Source organism: Uranotaenia lowii, chromosome 3, assembly GCF_029784155.1.
Source record: "Uranotaenia lowii strain MFRU-FL chromosome 3, ASM2978415v1, whole genome shotgun sequence".
Taxonomy (NCBI): Eukaryota; Metazoa; Arthropoda; class Insecta; order Diptera; family Culicidae; genus Uranotaenia; species Uranotaenia lowii.
This window is the reverse complement of record NC_073693.1, coordinates 171,236,729-171,259,340: the sequence shown is the minus strand read 5'-3', so window position 1 is coordinate 171,259,340 and position 22,612 is coordinate 171,236,729. Positions and strand designations below refer to the sequence as shown.

Here is a 22,612-nt window from a genome sequence, read left to right as displayed (position 1 = left end):
ACAGCATCTTTACATGTAGGGTCGTATGAGTTCTCTGCACCTGAAAAGTTCATTTAGCTGTTCAGACAATCCCTATATGATTACATTGACTTGCCACGGTGTGCATTGCGGTCTACACTGATTCTCAATAAATAACAACACTTGAAATAAGTATTGAATCCAGGTACTTATTTTGGCATCTTGTGTTGGGTTTGATTATTAGTTGTACCTCGTGTATCAGCCAATGCAGGAGTGTGTAGTCACCCTATGGTATGCTATGCTAAATCAAAGAAAAAAATCCTTTATTTTTGCCGCTCTTTCCTCAGAAACAAAAAATCTTTTCGCTGCGTGTGAATATTGTACATTTTTTTACCTTAAATTAAGATATTTTTTCCTATTTGTTTTTGGTTTTTCATGTAATCACAATGACGCCTTCATAATAATTGTATATTATCCAATTTTGAAAACCCTTGTAGAAGACATTTTGAATTTTTAAGCTTTTTTAGAGCGAGTTTCGAAGCCCACTTTGTATGGAAGAATTGTGACAATTGTAAAACTCCAGAACTTTCTTGAATACAGTCATCTTAATGTTTAATGAGAAATTGCAATTTAAAATAGCATGTTTTCAGGCATCAATATCTCTGCAGGTTACTAACATTTGAAAACAAAATCATACGCAAACTTTTCATTTTTTATGAGCATTTAATCTACAACGTCATTGGGATTACCTGAAAAACTAAAAAAATTAAATTTTCTCACTTTTGGGTTCATTGATCGAAGGAAATATAACAGCAAAACATGCGCATTAAAAAAATGAAACATTTTAAAACTTATCCTAAGGAAATTATGACATCTAAACCTTTAGAAAACCCAGATCACGATTTGGAGCCACTGTGCAATGCCGTGTTCTTGTGAATTTAAGTTGTTTTTAGTGATTGGTATCAAATACATCTTATGCCGTATTTGTGTTTACCCTGGTAATCTAATAGTTGTGCACTATTGCTATCAAAGCCTTTTCTATATGAAGATAATAGCAGTTAACTTGCAGTTTGAGTTGGACTACGACGTGGTCGCGTTCTGCGAAACAAATCTTGATGCATCAAAAAGCGAACGAATGATTTTTCCCGAAACTTTCTCAGTTTACCGCTGTAACCGATCGCCCACAAATTCTGATAAAACTTCTGGTGGTGGTGTACTGATCGCTGTAAACAATCGTTTTACGAGCACTCTGATCAATGAATCAAATTGCAATGAAGAAGTCACAGTTAAACTAGTCATAGACAAAATCGAGATTTTCATATGCTGTATCTACATACCTCCGGCCTCAGGCTATCAAAGATCCGTTTCCAATACTGCAAATGTGGGTTCTTTGTTTAAAAGTATATCACCCGACAGCAAAGTGATCATAATTGGTGATTTCAACTTGAAGAATACCACTTGGTATCGAGATAAAGCTAGTGATCTTCACTTTCTGCCAAACAACGTCCGTTTGCCTGAAGAATCGATTATTATCGACGACATGGCCGCCTTCGATTTGCGGCAAGTTTGTGGAATCGCTAATCATAATAACCGGTTGATCTTATATTCACCAATAGGCGATGGAAGTGCTGACGAATTTGGGTGATGGTTTTGCATTAGTGCAAGTGGGATGCAGCTATAATTTCACCCAACTTTTGACAGTTCTAAAGGCGTTTTTCTTAAGGAGAGAAAGAATAACTTTTCGCTTCCATCGCCCAAAGTTGTCAAGTTGATGAGATTTTACCTATAATTCAGCATGAGGTGCATCGCCAGGCCATGGGGATAAACGTCTGTCTAAATATTCTTCAATATGCAGATGCACTGTCAGCTCAGGAAAGCAAAGTAACGATTGATATGAAAAACTTTGACATAGACGCTGTTTCTCAAGCTCTTTTGGAAGTGGAATGGAATACGGTTTTTCTACATAACAAAGATATTCCCGAAACTGCTAGTTCGAGTTTACGATCTATGTTGGATTTCTTGAATAGCCTAGGGATTTTCGACAACATTCGCGATAATGATCGCTCAATAGGAAATGCCCTGGATTTCAATGTTTTGTCGTTTTACACCGTGGTCAGGGGTGTTATACTTCTCAAAACAGCACAATGTGTTCTAAAAGCACAATGTGAACGCAAGCTTTCTAGAACTGCGCGCACGGCGATAGAATATCTACTGCTCGCTCTCTTACTGCGCGCCGATAACCGGATTTTCTGAGAGGTTTCTCACAATGCTGAAAAACACAATGAGCTGATCCACTCTGCTCAATGTGCTGCTCAATGTGAACTCTGGCTTCAGAAATTTGCCAAGCACGCTTCTTCGTTTAATTTTTTCTTCTCATCAGTAGAAAACAAAAACGATCATCGTTCGTCCAGTCCGGCACGAAGACACACCGCCTGCTTGCAAGGAAGAAAATAACTCATAAACTAGCAACAGCAACAACACAAAAGAAATTCGGTTGGGCTCGGCCTGCCGGCTGCCGAGCAGCGATGTCACGAAAATCTGTTTATCATTCTGTTAAATTGTACACGTATGGACGAAGATCAGACTCATTTATGATACAGATTTTTTTTGTGGCAACGGTGTTCGGCAGCCGGCAGGCCGAGCCCGCCCAAATTTCGGCTTTGTTGTTGCTGTTGCTTGTTTATTGGGAAAGAATTCGCTTTCGTTTGTTGAATTCAGCGTTGTGGTGGTATACTGGTACACATTGTGCAGCTCAATGTGCTGAGGGCTATCGTTGCGTAGCACAGTGATTTGCTTCGATGTGGCACATTGATGGACAGCTAGCTCAGTCAGTGCTCGGTTTTGCTCTCTCAATGTGCTATGGAAAAAATGCACATTGAGCTCATTGTGTGAGCGAATGACACCCCTGACCGTGGTTTATGGAATATTACTCAATAACAAATTCCGCAGAAGTAAATCTGAGCATGATAAAACAGCATACCGAACAGCGGCTAATTTATTCAAAAGTTTGCATAGAGCCCGACGATGCAGCTACTTGAACGAACTTCAACAAAATATACAATCTGAACCAAAACGATTTTGGAAATACAGTAGTTTTTCGATTTTATCACTGTTCGATTTTATCAATACTCGCCAAATTCACGCTCGATTTTATCACGGTTATGGTTTCAATTTTATCACGCTTTTAAAGAAAACATTCAAAAACCATTTACAGAGCCGGTGAATTTAAGCGTTTTTGAAAAGACATAAGTGTTTTTGATTTCTTTGTTTAATTTGTTTATTTGAATGGGTGGTGTGCGCAATCCTGATTGGACAGCCTTTAGTATTGTCTGAATGGATAATTTTATAAGATCATAATGAAATTGTGCTAGCTTTGCCTTAAAATATGTAAAAAGGACTAAGATTTCTGTTTTTCTACATATGAAAATCAAAGCCAATTTTGAGAAACACACTTTAAAAGTCTAAGTTGAACAAATTTCAAAATATTTTTCGAAAAGGTAAACTTTTAGTTGTAGTTATCAAAGATTTATAAAGAGTTTAAAGAAAAATTTACCAAAAAATTTCTTCTGCTAATTAAAATTTCAATATTTTAATCTTCACACCTTTGATAAATTAAAAATCAAAGGTGTGAAGATTAAAATATTGAAATTTTAAATTAGCAGAAGAAAAATTTTGATGAATTTTTCTTTAAACTCTTTATTAATCTTTGATAACTACATCTTATGTTCAAAATTTATTGATACAAAACGTTTCCACTGCTGAAACCATTATAAATTATTTATTAAAAACAATAAAAATACATTTTTCCACTTTAATTTTTAGTTTCGCCAAATTCACGGTTTCGCCATATTCACGGTGAAATTTTTTTTGACCGTGATAAAATCGAGAAACTACTGTATGTCAACTCGAAACGTAAGTCTAACTTGATACCAAAAAATGTTTCTTACAAAAACAACAAAGCAGAATCTTTGGAAGATGCATCCGAGCTCTTTGCCGAATACTTTCACAGCGTGTATCGTTTGAGCATCGCAGAAATAGAACAAGAACGCCAATCACCAGTAGAAATCTTACCCGAATTCACCATAGCGGCATCTGATATACGACGAAAGATTTTAACGCTCGACGAATCGAAAAGTTGTGGCCCTGATGGAATACCAAACTCATTTTTAAAGAAATGTGTGAGTGGAATCGAAGAGCCCTTACAATTCCTCTTCACTTCATCGATTCGTGCCGGTTTATTCCCGAAGTTTTGGAAAATCTCGCATGTTATACCAATACACAAGAACGGTTCCAGGCTCACCGTAGAAAACTATCGTGGTGTTGCAATTCTCTCTGCAATACCCAAATTTTTACGATAAGATTTACCGTGGATTGAAACGAAGACTTCGGATGTTCAACATGGTTTTCTCAAGAAACGCTCAACCGTAACGAACCTAACAGAGTTTGTATCGAGAACCTCGCAGTGGATGATGCAAGGTTTTCAAGTTGACGCAATATACACTGACATGTCCAAAGCCTTTGATGTAATCAATATAAACGCTCTACTGTCGATATTATACAAGAATGGAACAACCGGATCCTGTCTCCAATGGATTCGTTCGTACCTGATCGAAAGAACGCAATACGTCAAACTGGAGAACGTGAGATCTAATACTTTCTCGGTCAACAGTGGTGTTCCACAAGGGAGTCACTTGGGACCCTTTCTTTTCATCGCTGTTATGAACGAATTTCCTGAAGTGCTGACTGATGTGTTCGCGCTGGTTTATGCCGATGATTTGAAAATGTTTTTGCCTATTCGTCACCCGAAGGATTGCGTGACTCTGCAAAACGCCTTGCACAGATTCACAGAGTGTTGCAGTAGATTCGGCCTAAAGATCAATTCCTCGAAATGCAACGTGATAACATTTTCCCGGAAAATAAGCAATATCACTTATGAATACCGCTTAGTAAACGATTTCATCATTGCTCGGCAAAGCTCATTAAAAGACTTAGGAGTGGAGTTGGACGAGGAGTTAACTTTTTCAAAACACATCGAAAAAGTTGTAGCAAAGGCCAATTCTATGTTCGGAATGGTTAGTAGAATCTGTCACGAGCTGGATAATCCCTACACGATTGTTTCTATCTACACTGGATTAGTTAGGACCGTCATTGAATATGCCGGCATTGTGTGGCGACCGTACTACAACATACACAACAACAGACTAGAGAGAGAGTTCAGAAGAAGTTCTTGAAATACGCTTTGAGAAACCTCGGGTGGCAAGCAGAAATGCCGGAGTATCGAGTCTTGTGCATGCTGGTAGGTTTGGACACGCTGGAACCCCGAAGAAAATCGATCGACGCACTGTTTCTAAAGGACTTAATCTGTGGAAGATATTACTCGCCGTATTTATTATCTTGTATATCTCCGTACGAAGGCCGCAGTAGTTTACGAAGTGTAAGGTCGTTTCAACTAGCTAATCGCATCCAGAATTACGCCAGAAACGAACCAATGTACCGAATGATGGCATTTTACAACACAAACGCCGATATTATTCAACTAAGCATGTCCAGAGAACAAATCAAAAGTAGAATTGTACAGTGCTCTTTTAAAAATTAACAATTACTGTAGTTATTAAGTGTCATTTATATTATAGAATAAGATAAAGGGCTAAAGCCTAGGATCTAATGCAGCACTGGTTGGCCACCAGATAAAAACAAATGTGGCATTAGGGACCATGCCTCATAAATATTTGCCTTTTCTTGTTGCGAAGTATCTCGGTTTTGAATAAACATTGCCTCACAAAAAATTGTTTCATCAAAAATATCTTGTAGTAAATTTTTGTTTCATTATATATTCTGGCAAAATGGCTGGTAAAGAAACATATTCGAAACATTTAAAAAATCCTACAGCGTAGTAAAAGAATTTATTTGATGCATTTCTAATAATTGATGATGTATCATCAAGTCAATAACTTTAGTTCCTGAATGAAAATCAGAAAAAAAAAGCATTTCAACTTTCAATGAAATGTATTCCTCTATGCAACATTTCTATTTAGAAAAGTATTATCTAAAACTTTTGTCCCATAGTTGATTTGTCCGGTACAGAACACACGAGTACGGGACAAAGTCGGAAGAATAACGAGCTCATTTTTAATTGAAAACCTGGTTTCCCGTTCTCATTGAAATAAAAGAGTCGCCGTTATTCTACCAAGTTGTATAGGATTCATCCCAGGCGGAAAACTTTTCTGCTGCCTCAATACACACTCTGTGCGCCATACTTCGGACGATGATTGAAAACAACATCAAACACCAACCACAAAATAATTATTTTCAACCCGCTTACCTTTTCTCGCTGCCGGTTCAAGCTGCGTCTGATGTCCTCGGCACTCTGGACGGCCTCCTCCCGCAGTTCCCGCACCAGGACTTCCGTTTTCTCCTGCCGGGATCGGAGTGCCTCCAGTTCCAGCTTCATGGTCGCAAAGTCCACCCGCAGCGTGTTGATGTCTTCGCTCAGCTGGTTCCGCAGCTGGGCATCCTTGGAAACGTTGCTGGAGGATTCCTGCAACTCGGACAGCTCGGATCGGATCTCCGATATGGACTGGGAGAGCCACTGGACGGTGAGGCGGTCCTTGTTCGGGGAGCTGCCCTCCCGAAGCACTTTGATGTCTTCCCTGTTGGTTGGACGAAAGAAAACGATGGAAAAGTCAGTTACATTCAGTGAAAGTTATGCTTCCTTCCGTTCAAATGGTGGGCTGCCGGAACGGCCAGCAGCGCCAGTGTTGAAGTGGGTATGCTTTTCAGGTTAATTATTTTGCGGTAAAGAATAAAGCGAGCGGAAAGCAATGCGATGGGATCCTTCATTCGGGCGAACTTGATACCACGCATTTACGCCAATTTATTCCTAGAGAAGAATTAGGTCAGGATCCGGAACAATATCCCAGGTTTTGCGGTAAAACTTGTCTCTTGCTCCAATTAACTTGAATCTCGGGAAACTTTGATTTATTTAGTTTCAAAATAGTTGATAGCAAAAATATATTTTAAACATTATGATAATATTTCAAAGGAAAAAATAAAAGCAAAGCGGAATAGGGAACGTCATCACTGATAAGCTAAAGGTAAGGAATGTTACCATTCGCTGGACACGACAACCTGAGTGAAGGATCGATTTTGTGTTTCCCTCTGCGAGTTTTTAATTAAAAAGTTATTGTACCGAGCCAAGAATAATGAGACGCCAACGCTGGGCGACCAAAACTCGCGACCCAAGAGGAGAGAGAGAGAAGAGGACATTCCATTTATCCTCCCTCTTTTGGTTCAGGATTTCTTGTTTCGATTACGAGCCCAGGGACCAATCAGGCAGCCTTGGGTTGACAATAATCCGAGAGGGCAGCAGTAAAAGTAACTCTGGTGGTAGCCCCAATGGGAAACCGAAACCGGACCCGGAAAGTCGAGGCTATTGGGTTGGCTGTTGGAAACCTCGGACGAAGAGTAACAACACGAGAAAAAAGAGATACGAAACGTCCAAATACGAACCTTTCGGGTTAATTCAATATTGAAACATTAGAACAGAATTTTATCACTTTCCCTCGGCAATCAGCCGGAGCAAAAACAAGAAACCGCCCATCAACCAGTCAGCCAGCCAGTCTCCGGCTTGTTTGGGACGACCCCGGAAAAAGTGAAAGGAAACAGAGCTCATCCGTTTTGGGAGCTTTTTTTCATCTCTACATTATTCACAGTGTACCAACTGGATCGTGCTTAAAAATTAAAAGAAATTCAGTGAAAATGTTTTTCGAGCAAATACCCAGACATTAAAATTTGTTGATATTCAATTTAATGGTAAAACTAAAAAATAATACAAATCATTAAGTCATGTTGTCATGTTGGTAAAAGTTGTCAGAATCATTGAAGTTTAAGAGATTCGAAATGTTTTTTTTCTAACTTTTTAGCTAAAATTATTGCAATTACAACTTTTCCTCGCAGTTCGAGGGCCAAAATCGGACTCAAATTGAGGAACCGAAAAGAAATCGAAATGAACCGCACGGAGAAAACTCAAACCCGTTCTCTAGTTATGTGTACATAACACATAAAAACGGGGGCGTTCAGGCGCCCTAAGGAGGAATAATTTCGAATCCTCCGCCCAGAGACAAGATTGGTTGGTAGTTGATGGGTTGTGTAGGTGTGGATGGGTTCGAAATTACATTCGATGAAAAGCTCCGAGTTCAAATGACGACCCTTCAATCTTGCCGCCATTTCGAAACATTCGGGCGTATAAATGTTGGCAAACTTTTGAACAGGAATTTAATATTTCGTTAGGCAAATGAATGCTCTGGATGAGATGGGTAAATTGACTTCCGTCGTTAAATTCAAGTCGTTCTTAAGTATTCGTTTCCATGTTTCCGGTTGCAATTTTGCTATCATTTCGCAACGTCGAGTTTCCTCTGAAATTCTCGGAAAATATGATTGATACAACAGTGCAAAATTTATGATATTTCAAGAGTAATACTTCGTAAAACAATGCAGAACGGCATTATCGGGAAAACACGTGCTAGCATCACTCACACACTCTGCTAATATTGGTGTTCCGGAAAGATGAATATCACATTCGAACAAGCTGCCATCGTCCTCTCACAATCAGAGTTTAGGTAGGAAGGTGTGAGTGGATGTAATGAATTGGCTGACTAACTGTCTCATATGCCCATTGTGGGGGGCCGTGCAAGTTCACCTGTGCCACTCTGCCGACGATTGCGGAAGCACGTTCCAGTTCAGCTCAGCTCCAACGACATACATAGCCTCTGTGCGTGCCGGGACGGAAGAAGGTTTTTGTTTCCGGTGTCGGGCCATGAGAAGGCTCATCCTGTTATCATTCCGGCGTATGAGAAGCTAAACGTCCGCCTTTATCATCATCTCGTGTGTTTTTACTAGCCGGAAGAGCCCGTGGAGATGAAGTTATATCTTCCTCTGCCTGATGCCAGTCATTGGGACATTACTGGGTAGGAGATCACACAACAAAAGCACGAAATCCGAAAGGAACGCTAATTATGTTTCGCATCATGTTGGTCGGCTGAAGTAGGTTTGATTTCTTTCGGTTTGTTTCAGGAACATGGAGTCCCGAATGTCCCGTACAGTACTAATTTGGACGTAAGCAAACGTGATCCTGGTCGAGTGATAAAGACACATGACAACAGAAGATTTGATTTTTGAAATTTCCTAGAGCAGAACGCACTTTCGTCTTCCAGAGAAGGATATTTCCATCCTGGGTTAATGGACATTCCTGTTGGTGATGCTGATGTTTACTGTCACAAAGCTTTACCCAGGCTCTGTATGGAAACAGAAATGTGAATTTAATTTTTTTTTAAATAGGATACTTTTGTCCAAAATGCCCGTGTAGGGAAAAACGCCAACGACTATATTTTGATAGATTTTGAAGGTCTGCGGAGTGAATTCTTCTTACACAAATGAGTTCTTAAAATGAATACCTTGTTATTTGTTTAGACTGTTTTAGACCATTCTGGATATGGGATTAAAAACAATTTCCTTGGAGAACGGTTAACATGAAAGAGAATTTTTATTTGATTTGAATTCATGATTAAAACTTTTCCCGCGATTTTGAACAATACAGGAATATATTAACGGAGTGCCAACATTATAGCGTTTGAAAATATGATGAAACATAGCTTGTCTACTTTTAGGCGTTATTTATTCCAGGGTGACCAATACGTTCGAGATCGAACAGTGGATAGTAATCAAACTAAATTTTAAGGTATCCATTCATCATTAAGGGGAGAATGGGGATACTTGATCCCCTTTTCTTATTTTTATCATATCTTTTTTGGAAAATTTAGCAACTCGCAATCTTTTGCATTTTCTGACAGCGTTTAATTTCAAGTTTATATGCTCCAAAAGTTAGAACGATACATGAACTCGTAGATGAACCAGAAGCATTTTCGTGAGACAAAAAAAGTGATATTTTTTAAGTAACAGGAGACTTGATCCTTAATTCAGGGTGCCCTACCCCTAGTCAAAAATCGAGTAAAATCCGAAGAAAAAAGGTCCGTTGACTATTTTTCACCATATTTGTTTTCATTTCGCAGTATGTAATTATCAGACAAAGAGAATTCTTAAAGTTTGTCTACTACCCTTTAATCATTGCATACTTTAAGGCGCAATTTTCTTGTTTGCAGAAAAATACAGTATTTTTAGTCCTTTTTGACAGATAACTACTTGATAAACATTAGATATTGGACAACTGTTAGTAATTTCGTGATAACCAATGATAACCAATAACCAATGATTCAGAAGAAAAATACATCTTTTTGGACTCTAGGGATCAATTATACCCATAACATACAATTTGGAAAACTTCTTCTTAAAAAAATTAGAGTTAAATATTGCTTTTAAAATTTGGTATGATGAAGTTCATATTATACTTTAGCGATTGACATATGAAAATAAATATTTTTATTTTAGTTTTTTTCATGTGAGAAACATTTTATAGTGATAAAAAAGATCTTCAAATCGCATTTTGTAAAAATTTTCAAACAAAGTCAATAACTCGGTTTTTATATTTTTTTGGATTATAAACCGATTGATTTATTCATCCCCACTTGTTGTTTTAAGTAATCCTTAAAATTTATTAAACTTTAAATATCCTACCAAAATGTCCTCATCTATTTTTGGACAAATCGCTCTCCTTTCAAGGTGCTGTTCGATAAGAAGTTAACAAAACCACGTGTTTTACTCTAGATTTTGAAGAACAGTTTTCCATGAATTCATGAGTTAAAAACGTGCACTGATTCGAATTTGTTCACCAAATTAGTCGTCAATAGCAGCAGGAAAATTTTGTTGAAATCTACACAGTTGAAAATACAGTAAAAAATTTCAAAATAATTCGATTTCTAATTGAAAATTGTTAAAAAACTACTTTTTTATCATGCGTAGATATACTAGAAGAAAATTGTTTACTTTTTGCGAATTTATTAACAGAATTAATTTATTTTCACCGTGAACATTGTGTTGTTTCCGAGTCGTTTTGATTCAATGCAATGTTTTGGAGCATAACTTGCCTACACTAGGGCGTTTTACATTCAATGATTTCAAAGATTGCTTTGAGAAGCAGAATTTCCCTTAGTAGGTGCATATTCCTGCAAAATACCCTAAGCCATGGATGGCCAACATTTTCAACAGGCGGGCCAAATTTTGGTTATGAGATTCGGTCGCGGGCCAAACAAGAAATTTTTCATTTATATTCAAGGAAGAAAACAGTATACGCTATTAAAATTAACGATTTATGCCTGCTTCAAGTACAGATGCATTTCAGTAAGAAATTTTTGTGCCCTGCATTTTTTGCGAATTCTTTCAAGCGACCTTCAAGTATTAATTATATAAATGTCAATAATCGACGCCCATTTTCAAAATTTTTAGGTTTACCGTCTCCCTGAAACATTAAAAAAAACACGTTACCAATACTAAGCTATTTAAATTTGATTTAATTTTCATTTTGTACCTTTTGCTGTTGAAGTTAAGCAAAAAAAAAACAAAATTTCAATAATGTACCAGAGTTTCAAATTTTGAATAATAAGCAAATGTTATAAATTTTTTATTCGTTGTATTCAAAACAAAAATTTTAAAATATAATTTCGATTATGATGTGAATTTGGTTCGAAGAATTTTTAAAGTTGGATATAATCAGTTTTACTGAGGCCCTCCAAACTTCTCAAAAGTTCAAGTTTACGACCGCTTAAACAACTTTGGAGACCACTTCAAAAAACCAATGGTATGAAATAACCAAAAACAATCGGAAAAAATGGCCGCATATGTAATGGAAAGTACAGATAACACAAAGCAAAAAAAAATCATTTTTTTTCGAGGAGCAGAAATTTAAGAGCTAATTTTCACAAATATGATTCCAATGCAATTAGTTTTTTTTTCATTCAGTTCTTGTTTTCGAGATAACTCTTGTAAAAAGGTTTAAATTTATTTAAAAAAAATGTGTTTTTTTGGCAAACTATAGAACATTTCCAAGATTAAATTATCACAAAATTACAATTAAAAACATAGTTTTTTTCATTGTCAACTTTTCAAAAGACTGCGTATATATTTTTTCATCTGAGAAAATAATTACAGTACTTTTTTTGTCATTTTTTCTGAATCCTGCAAAAATACGGTAAATTTAACGTCATTTTGAAAAAGATTTTAACCAATTTGAGTCTTTGATATTTTAAAGCATCAGTCGAATCGTGTCACAGTCTGCAACAAAAATGTGAAATGAGTTAAAATCTTCAATATCGAATTCTCAAGAACTTTCTTGAATGATGTTAAAAATAGTTGTGATCTTATCTATTCCATGTTCTAAAAACTGTAAGATTTAATTTTTTCTGCTTATTTCTGAAACGAATAGCTAAGCAAGAGCTGAATCTAACAGCCGCGAGCCAAATGTGGCCCACGGACCATCCACCCATGCCCTAAACCTTAAAAAGGGACATCCAGTCCTCTAAGATTTGTAAGCTTCAACATGATTATAGCTGATTTGTATCCTTTCCTCTCGTAAAGATTCTGGGAGAAACGATTTAAGATCTGTATTGAATGTACATGAAAAAACCGTTGGAATCCCGAAAATTAGTCCTTCATGAACTCAATTCCACTTTATGGATTTTAAAATTGCAATATTTGTTATGAAAGATAGTATGAAACACGTTGAATAAGTAATGTAACTTGAAAATTAAACCCTCTGTTTGTGCTGTTAATAAATTAATTAAAAAAAAATTAAAAAAAATTAAAAGAAAAACTTTAATCTCAATCTTGAATCTGAATCTCAAATTTGAATCTTGAATCTGAATCTTGAATCTGAATCTGTAATCTGAATCTTGAATCTGAATCTTGAATCTGAATCTTGAATCTGAATCTTGAATCTGAATCTCGAATCTCAATCTCGAATCTGAATCTTGAATCTGAATCTTGAATCTGAATCTTGAATCTGAATCTTGAATCTGAATCTTGAATCTGAATCTTGAATCTGAATCTTGAATCTGAATCTTGAATCTGAATCTTGAATCTGAATCTTGAATCTGAATCTTGAATCTGAATCTTGAATCTGAATCTTGAATCTTAATCTGAATCTTGAATCTAAATCTTGAATCTGAATCTTGAATCTGAATCTTGAATCTGAATCTTGAATCTGAATCTTGAATCTGAATCTTGAATCTGAATCTTGAATCTGAATCTTGAATCTGAATCTTGAATCTGAATCTTGAATCTGAATCTTGAATCTGAATCTTGAATCTGAATCTTGAATCTGAATCTTGAATCTGAATCTTGAATCTGAATCTTGAATCTGAATCTTGAATCTGAATCTTTAATCTGAATCTTGAATCTGAATCTTGAATCTGAATCTTGAATCTGAATCTTGAATCTGAATCTTGAATCTGCATCTTGAATCTGAATCTTGAATTTGAATCTTGAATCTGAATTTGAATCTGAATCTTGAATCTGAATCTTAAATCTGAATCTTGAAACTGAATCTTGAATCTGAATCTTGAATCTGAATCTTGAATCTGAATCTTGAATCTGAATCTTGAATCTGAATCTTGAATCTGAATCTTGAATCTGAATCTTGAATCTGAATCTTGAATCTGAATCTTGAATCTGAATCTTGAATCTGAATCTTGAATCTGAATCTTGAATCCGAATCTTGAATCTGAATCTTGAATCTGAATCTTGAATCTGCATCTTGAATCTGAATCTTGAATTTGAATCTTGAATCTGAATTTGAATCTGAATCTTGAATTTGAATCTTGAATCTGAATTTGAATCTGAATCTTGAATCTGAATCTTAAATCTGAATCTTGAAACTGAATCTTGAAACTGAATCTTGAATCTGAATCTTGAATCTGAATCTTGAATCTGAATCTTGAATCTGAATCTTGAATCCGAATCTTGAATCTGAATCTTGAATCTGAATCTTGAATCTGCATCTTGAATCTGAATCTTGAATTTGAATCTTGAATCTGAATTTGAATCTGAATCTTGAATCTGAATCTTGAATCTGAATCTTGAATCTGAATCTTGAATCTGAATCTTGAATCTGAATCTTGAATCTGAATCTTGAATTTGAATCTTGAATCTGAATTTGAATCTGAATCTTGAATCTGAATCTTGAATCTGAATCTTGAATCTGAATCTTGAATCTGAATCTTGAATCTGAATCTTGAATCTGAATCTTGAATCTGAATCTTGAATCTGAATCTTGAATCTGAATCTTGAAACTGAATCTTGAATCTGAATCTTGAATCTGAATCTTGAATCTGAATCTTGAAACTGAATCTTGAATCTGAATCTTGAATCTGAATCTTGAATCTGAATCTTGAATCTGAATCTTGAATCCGAATCTTGAATCTGAATCTTGAATCTGAATCTTGAATCTGCATCTTGAATCTGAATCTTGAATTTGAATCTTGAATCTGAATTTAAATCTGAATCTGGAATCTGAATCTTGAATCTGAATCTTGAATCTGAATCTTGAATCGGAATCTTGAATCTGAATCTTGAATCTGAATCTTGAAACTGAATCTTGAATCTGAATCTTGAATCTGAATCTTGAATCTGAATCTTGAATCTGAATCTTGAATCTGAATCTTGAATCTGAATCTTGAATCTGAATCTTGAATCTGAATCTTGAATCTGAATCTGAATCTGAATCTTGAATCTGCATCTTGAATCTGAATCTTGAATTTGAATCTTGAATCTGAATTTGAATCTGAATCTTGAATCTGAATCTTGAATCTGAATCTTGAAACTGAATCTTGAAACTGAATCTTGAATCTGAATCTTGAATCTGAATCTTGAATCTGAATCTTGAATCCGAATCTTGAATCTGAATCTTGAATCTGAATCTTGAATCTGCATCTTGAATCTGAATCTTGAATTTGAATCTTGAATCTGAATTTGAATCTGAATCTTGAATCTGAATCTTGAATCTGAATCTTGAATCTGAATCTTGAATCTGAATCTTGAATCTGAATCTTGAATCTGAATCTTGAATCTGAATCTTGAATCTGAATCATGAATCTGAATCTTGAAACTGAATCTTGAATCTGAATCTTGAATCTGAATCTTGAATCTGAATCTTTCTGAATCTTGAATCCGAATCTTGAATCTGAATCTTGAATCTGAATCTTGAATCTGCATCTTGAATCTGAATCTTGAATCTGAATCTTGAATCTGAATTTGAATCTGAATCTTGAATCTGAATCTTGAATCTGAATCTTGAATCTTTTTTTTTTTCGGGGTAAATTTTTCGGCTATCAGTCAACTTAAATAGCAAAGACGACTATTTATTTAAGATCCAACGTTTCGATCCTTATAGGATCATCATCAGGGACTGTAATTTTATTATATGTTAACACAGTTTTATAAATTGGTTCACTAATTATGAAATTGCTTACCGAAAAAATGTCGTCTTTTTGTTTTGGATTGATTCGGCTGATCAGATAAAGCTGTCTTGTATATTGTGTACAAAGTTTTGCGTTTGAAAAACCGTTTTGTCCTACAATTTTTGGATTTATATTCACCAGCATCTGAAAGTTGTCACACAGTTTTCACTTTCACTTTCCAACTGTTTTTTTATCTGATCACGACGAGTGTGTATTAGGTGGTGTCTATTACATGTTGTTGGGTGTGTGTTTCTGTATTTGTGTTTTTATGTTGTGATTTAATTTTTCTTATGTTACATATTGTTCTAAAAATATTTCCGTATGTGGAATGTATGTTTTCGGTGTCTTTTTTTGAATTGATCGCGTTTTTTGTAGTTTTTATGTGGCAACTTTCCAGGATCAGCAATTTGCCTTCGTTGTCACATCTGTCGATGATTTCTGCTTTGTCGATATCGAACAGATGATCCATAGCTGTTTCATGCTCTAAAAGTGCTGTTTGTTGGCGAAGTTGCTGAATGGCGTAGTCCTGTTTCGTATAGCCTATGTCCCACAGGCTGGGCTCCCCTTACGTCCTGTCGTCCCGTGCATGACCGCACCCACCTATGAACTTTCAAAATTCATAGGCAAAATCCTGCAGCAGTCAATCGCTTCAAAATACGCCGTAAAAACCTCATACGAGTTTTGCCAGTATGTAAGTACAATAGCAGTGCCACCCGGACACATGATGATATCGTTCGACGTGGTGTCTCTTTTTACTTGCATACCAATAGAGCTTGTCCGAAAAAGTGTGATTAACCATTGGGAACACATCTCTAAGAACACTTCAATATGCCTTGATCTGTTCTTAGAGACGATCGAATTTTGCGTGAATAGCAGTTTTTTCTGTTTTGATAATATCTACTACAAACAGAAAACTGGCCTTGCCATGGGAAGCCCCATTGCACCGTCTATAGCAGAGATCGTTGTCGATGATCTACTCGACTCTGCAACTGCTGATCCCCATCCCACATTTGAGGAAATATGTGGATGATTTGTTTTTGGTTTTGCCCGAACATGCTGTTGATACAGTTTTGAATGTTTTTAACTCACAACACCGAAACATTCAATTCACTGCAGAAATCGAAAAAGACCATTGTTTACCATTCTTGGATATGATGTTATACCGAAGTGAAGAGGGAACGATTTACACAGACTGGTACATGAAACCAATTGCATCGGGAAGATTTTTAAATTTTCATTCTTTTCACCCATTGCACCAGAAACTGAACGTGGCGATTAGTTTTGCTAAACGGGTTTCGCTGTTTTCTTCTTTCTCTAGCAAAAAGAAAACACATGAGGTTATTAGAAACTATTTGCGCCTGAATGATTATCCAATAAGCTTAGTCAATGGTATAATCAATAGATTGAATGAAAAATTAAAACCTCAAACAACTATGGAAGCGGACGAAAGCAAAATAACCCGCTCGCTCACAAATATTATTGGACTCACACCCACCCTAACTAAAACATTACATTCAGAATATGCTAATGTGCGAATAGCGAGCAAACAAACTAAAACAATTGGTTCTCTTTTCCCAATTGTGAAAGATAAAACCCCGCAGGATGAACAAACGAATGTTATTTACAAAATTAACTGCAAAGGTGAATGGAAAGCCGAAGGAACCGCGGAAGGAGAAAATTGCACGGCAAGAAAATTAAAACAGCGGATCTCACAACATAGAACACAGACAAATGAACTTAAACGTCTGTGGGACATAGGCTATACGAAACAGGACTACGCCATTCAGCAACTTCGCCAACAAACAGCACTTTTAGAGCATGAAACAGCTATGGATCATCTGTTCGATATCGACAAAGCAGAAATCATCGACAGATGTGACAACGAAGGCAAATTGCTGATCCTGGAAAGTTGCCACATAAAAACTACAAAAAACGCGATCAATTCAAAAAAAGACACCGAAAACATACATTCCACATACGGAAATATTTTTAGAACAATATGTAACATAAGAAAAATTAAATCACAACATAAAAACACAAATACAGAAACACACACCCAACAACATGTAATAGACACCACCTAATACACACTCGTCGTGATCAGATAAAAAAACAGTTGGAAAGTGAAAGTGAAAACTGTGTGACAACTTTCAGATGCTGGTGAATATAAATCCAAAAATTGTAGGACAAAACGGTTTTTCAAACGCAAAACTTTGTACACAATATACAAGACAGCTTTATCTGATCAGCCGAATCAATCCAAAACAAAAAGACGACATTTTTTCGGTAAGCAATTTCATAATTAGTGAACCAATTTATAAAACTGTGTTAACATATAATAAAATTACAGTCCCTGATGATGATCCTATAAGGATCGAAACGTTGGATCTTAAATAAATAGTCGTCTTTGCTATTTAAGTTGACTGATAGCCGAAAAATTTACCCGGAAAAAAACATATTTAACAGTCGAAAATCGATACCGAATCTTGAATCTGAATCTTGAAACTGAATCTTGAATCTGAATCTTGAATCTGAATCTTGAATCTGAATCTTGAATCTGAATCTTGAAACTGAATCTTGAATCTGAATCTTGAATCTGAATCTTGAATCTGCATCTTGAATCTGAATCTTGAATTTGAATCTTGAATCTGAATCTTGAATCTGAATCTTGAATCTGAATCTTGAATCTGAATCTTGAATCTGAATCTTGAATCTGAATCTGGAATCTGAATCTTGAATCTGAATCTTGAAACTGAATCTTGAATCTGAATCTTGAATCTGAATCTTGAATCTGAATCTTGAATCTGAATCTTGAATCTGAATCTTGAATCTGAATCTTGAATCTGAATCTTGAATCTGAATCTTGAATCTGAATCTTGAATCTGAATCTTGAATCTGAATCTTGAATCTGAATCTTGAATCTGAATCTTGAATCTGAATCTTGAATCTGAATCTTGAATCTGAATCTTGAATCTGAATCTTGAATCTGAATCTTGAATCTGAATCTTGAATCTGAATCTTGAATCTGAATCTTGAATCTGAATCTTGAATCTGAATCTTGAATCTGAATCTTGAATCTGAATCTTGAATCTGAATCTTGAATCTGAATCTTGAATCTGCATCTTGAATCTGAATCTTGAATTTGAATCTTGAATCTGAATCTTGAATCTGAATCTTGAATCTGAATCTTGAATCTGAATCTTGAATCTGAATCTTGAATCTGAATCTTGAATCTGAATCTTGAATCTGAATCTTGAATCTGAATCTTGAATATGAATCTTGAATATGAATCTTGAATCTGAATCTTGAATCTGAATCTTGAATCTGAATCTTGAATCTGAATCTTGAATCTGAATCTTGAATCTGAATCTTGAATCTGAATCTTGAATCTGATTCTTGAAGCTGATTCTTGAATCCGAATATTGAATATGAATCTTGAATCTGAAATTCGGATTTGATGCTTGAATCTTCTGATGTTGAGTGCCGATCTTTGTTTGAAGGCTCAAGTATGTATTTTTTTAGTTTCCTGTACACATTTGTAGGTAAACTGTTCCTAAAATAACTGCCTAATCCAGCTTGAAGTTTGCGGCAAATTTATAAGACAGCATTCATCAAATTAGTGTCTTCTTTCGGGGAAAAGGTCAGCTTAATTGTAGCCATCATCCGTGCCACCGTTAGAAAGGGTAACTCTATTAAAGATTTAGTAAATTAATGTTGAGAGCGTGCTGAGCTGTTTGGAAACATCTGTACCGAGTCGCACCTTCTTGTTTTTCTCCGGGCAGTAATCTATCATTTTCAGCTCCTCGAGATGTTCCTCTGCCATCGAGCGCTAAATACCGGCTCTCAGGATTTCAAACATCTTATCGTGTTTTTTTTTGCTTTTCCGAGCCGAAGAAACGCCCGCATTCGGGAAGGTTTGGGGGGAAAACGTCGGCGTCGATTTTTTCCAGCTCCCAACGATAAGGATGGTTTTGCGTTTTAGGCTTACCGTTTTGCAGATTTTTTTTCCTACTCTATTCTTCTTTACTAGAAAGTAAGGCTTCAAGAAGATTATCACAATTTCTAAAAGGCGTTGACTTTACTGTTTAGAAACGGATTTTGTTTCTTTCTGTTTTGCCTTGGGACAAAGATGAGTCAAGTTGTACACTCCAAAGCGATTAAAGGAATTACTACCAATGGAGAAGCGATAATGGAGGCTTTCCAAATGTTTGTATCTAAAGCCTCTCAACTTGTAGTAAATGGAGTAGAACAGAAGCAAATAAAGAAGGCAATTAGATATCAATTTCGGTGTCGAATTTTTGGATCGTTTATTAAAAACTTTGATAATTACAGATGAATCACAGAAGAAATCCTAATTGAAAATCTTATTTAAGAGTTCATCAAGGGGACGCACACTCACAGCATGTCAATCAACAGTCCGGAACGTGTTTGGCAATCATTACTACAGATTCGACACAATCTGGACAGTATCATTATCCCTGATACAAGTTTTCATCAGAGGCACGAGAGCTGGAGCTGAAAAACCGAACGAAGCGAAACCAAAAGTTCAAACTGAAATAGACCGAAAATTGGCTTAAAATTCTTATCACGTCCATTTGAACTCCTTCTGCCATCCTCATACTGTTTCATGAAATTCGATCTTCCAAGGGTAGTTTTTGTTTTTTCCATCGCTTGCCGGTGCTTCTGGCCAAAGTAGCAAGTCACAAACCCTTAGAATTAGCAAAAAACGAAAAAAAAACGTATCGGTCCTCTTCCTAGGTGGCACTTTGCTAATATATCCATCTTTACCAAGAGTTAAAACGGTTCATTTAACACCAATTTTGCCAGGGCACGGAAAAGGGCACCCAATTCTAACCCTGTGGCAAGGAACAACTCATCGACGACGGTCAGAAGACCGGGTAAAGATCGATGATGATGATGATGGAATATCGGTCGCATTCCCTTTCGTCGTTTCATCGCTCCTTGGAAGAAATATTGTGCGGGGCACGTGAGTCACTCGCAAGTCGAAGAATATGTAGACCAACTCCCAGTTGTAAATAAGACCCCCCGCCAACCTTCCGGAGACGCCCAACTAGTGTCCCCAAACATGTGTGTGTGTATGTTACACGCGTGAAAAATGATACTTCACCTTCATTGTTTTGTACAATCATTTTTCCATCGGTCGATCCATTCTCAGTTAGGCTTTGCTTTGAGTAACCGACGATAGACAAGGGGACAAGTCTTTTGGAATGGTTCAATGTTTGAAATTTAATTTCAAGGCTAAAATTCATGAAACTTATACATTTTACTCAAGAAACCGTAATGTTCAAACGTAATGTACGTAATCTTATAATTTTTTTTTCATAGGATTTAAACTCTTGCGAGTTAAACTTCTAGAAGTGTGTCAAGATTACATTCCAATAGTGTCGTAAATCGTGATCTCTGTACGTCTAAGTACATAGGCTGGCAAACGTACTGCTGATTCAAGCAAGTTATGACTTCCTTCTAACCATTGTATCGTGTCAGTCAATTTCCAATATGATTGAGTGTTATGCATGGGATTGCTGATTATCGTCATATCATATGATTTGACACAGACAACCTCTGGATGGAAGTTAATAGTGAGAGCTGATAAGTTCGTTTTGTGATTTGAAATTTGACGCAAATGTGTCACTGAACAAATATTCTTTGTCAACGTGTACATGAACATTTTAAAACAAATTATTGCACAAGGCATATGTATATTTTACTATGCATATTCAAGAATATTTTACTACGCATATTTTTGTTATTTAGAATCATAGTCAGGAACAAATTTGGAATGCCTTTTTGGCATCATAGGATGGCCGTTCTAAACCTATGATTGAAATGAAGATTTGGCTTCTTTTCCCTCACCCATGATTAAATTCGAATAAATGTTAACTGTTGGGGAGAATGAGGATACGTGATCCCTGGGGATACTTGATTCCTTAGCTATATCTCGAAACTGAAATGACTTACAAGGATCAAGTGTTCTAGCAAAATGTGATTAATAGAGGAAAACAACTAAATTTTTTTAACAGAATAATTTTTTGAGTTATTGAACTTTGATTGAAAAATTTCACAAAATGTGACTTGAAGATCCTTTTTTATCACTTTAAAATTTTTCTGACATGAAAAAATTAAAACAAAATTATATATTCCAATACATAAATCATTAGAGTGTAATATGAACTTCATAATACCATATTTTTAAAACAATGGTAAACTCTCAATATTTTTCAGATAAAGTTTTCAAAAATGTTCATTATGGGTTCAATTGATCCCTAAAGTTCAAAAAGGTATTTTTATTCTTCTAAATAGATCGTGATCATTGCTGATTACAAGATAACGATTATTTATCCAATGACTAATATTTATACAATAATAGTCTAGTGAAAAGGGCTAAGAAATTTGGTTTTTTCTTAAATTTAAAAAATAGCGCCTGAAAATATGCAATGACACTAGGGTTGAGGCATTGTTTTGGAATTTTCTTTTTCTGAAAACATGACCAAATAGTCAATTGACATGCTTTTTTGGAATTTGGTTTGATTTTTTCCTAGGACTATGGCTCCCGGAATGAAGGATTAAGTCTCCTTCAATAAAGGATCAAGTCTCCCTTAACATCAAAAACATAGTACCTAATTTTTTAACTTCCACGAAAAAGCTTCTATAAGATTTTCCAAAAAGATATGATAAAAATAAGAAAAGGGGATCAAGTATCCCCATTCTCCCCTAACCTGTTATCTGCATAAATTCAGGGTCAAAAGCATTAAGGAAAATTTCCGATTTTTTCAACGAATTTCCAGTCAAAACTGGGAGTCGTCAAATTTATGATGTCAGAGATCCTGGACACTATTATGAATATGACCCGATCACTTGTATAAAAATTATGTCAGAAGATATTTTGTTCAAACTTTTCACAATTTGAAGAGTTCAATAATTTTGGTTTCATTAGATACAGTTTATTATTTGAATGGTGAATATTTTTAAGTAACCTAACTCAAACTGAATCATTCTCTCACTCTTCGCAGTAATTTTGAATATAACTTATTGGCCTCGAAGGAAGACAGAAATCAAGTGTTTATAGTTTGCATATTTATTGAATCACAATATTTTACCCACTTCCCGTTTCACCTCAAATAACACACTTATTTATTATTAAAAGTTAAAATTAAAATTTACTTTAGGAGCCATCAACGATCCCAGTTTTGACTTTTTTTTACATTCAAGACTATAATTAAGGTTGCCGA

The 22,612-nt window shown here is 35.7% G+C and overlaps 1 protein-coding gene across 1 annotated transcript in view; it reads right to left on the bottom strand.

Annotated features, from left to right (window-relative positions):
• LOC129754244 (protein scabrous) overlaps positions 1 to 22,612 on the bottom strand; it is a 173,036-nt gene that overhangs the window by 100,980 nt on the left and 49,444 nt on the right. Inside the window, exon 2 of the mRNA XM_055750192.1 lies at positions 6,281 to 6,608. Coding sequence (XP_055606167.1) covers positions 6,281 to 6,608 — 328 coding nt within the window. The remainder of the gene's footprint in view (positions 1 to 6,280; positions 6,609 to 22,612) is intronic.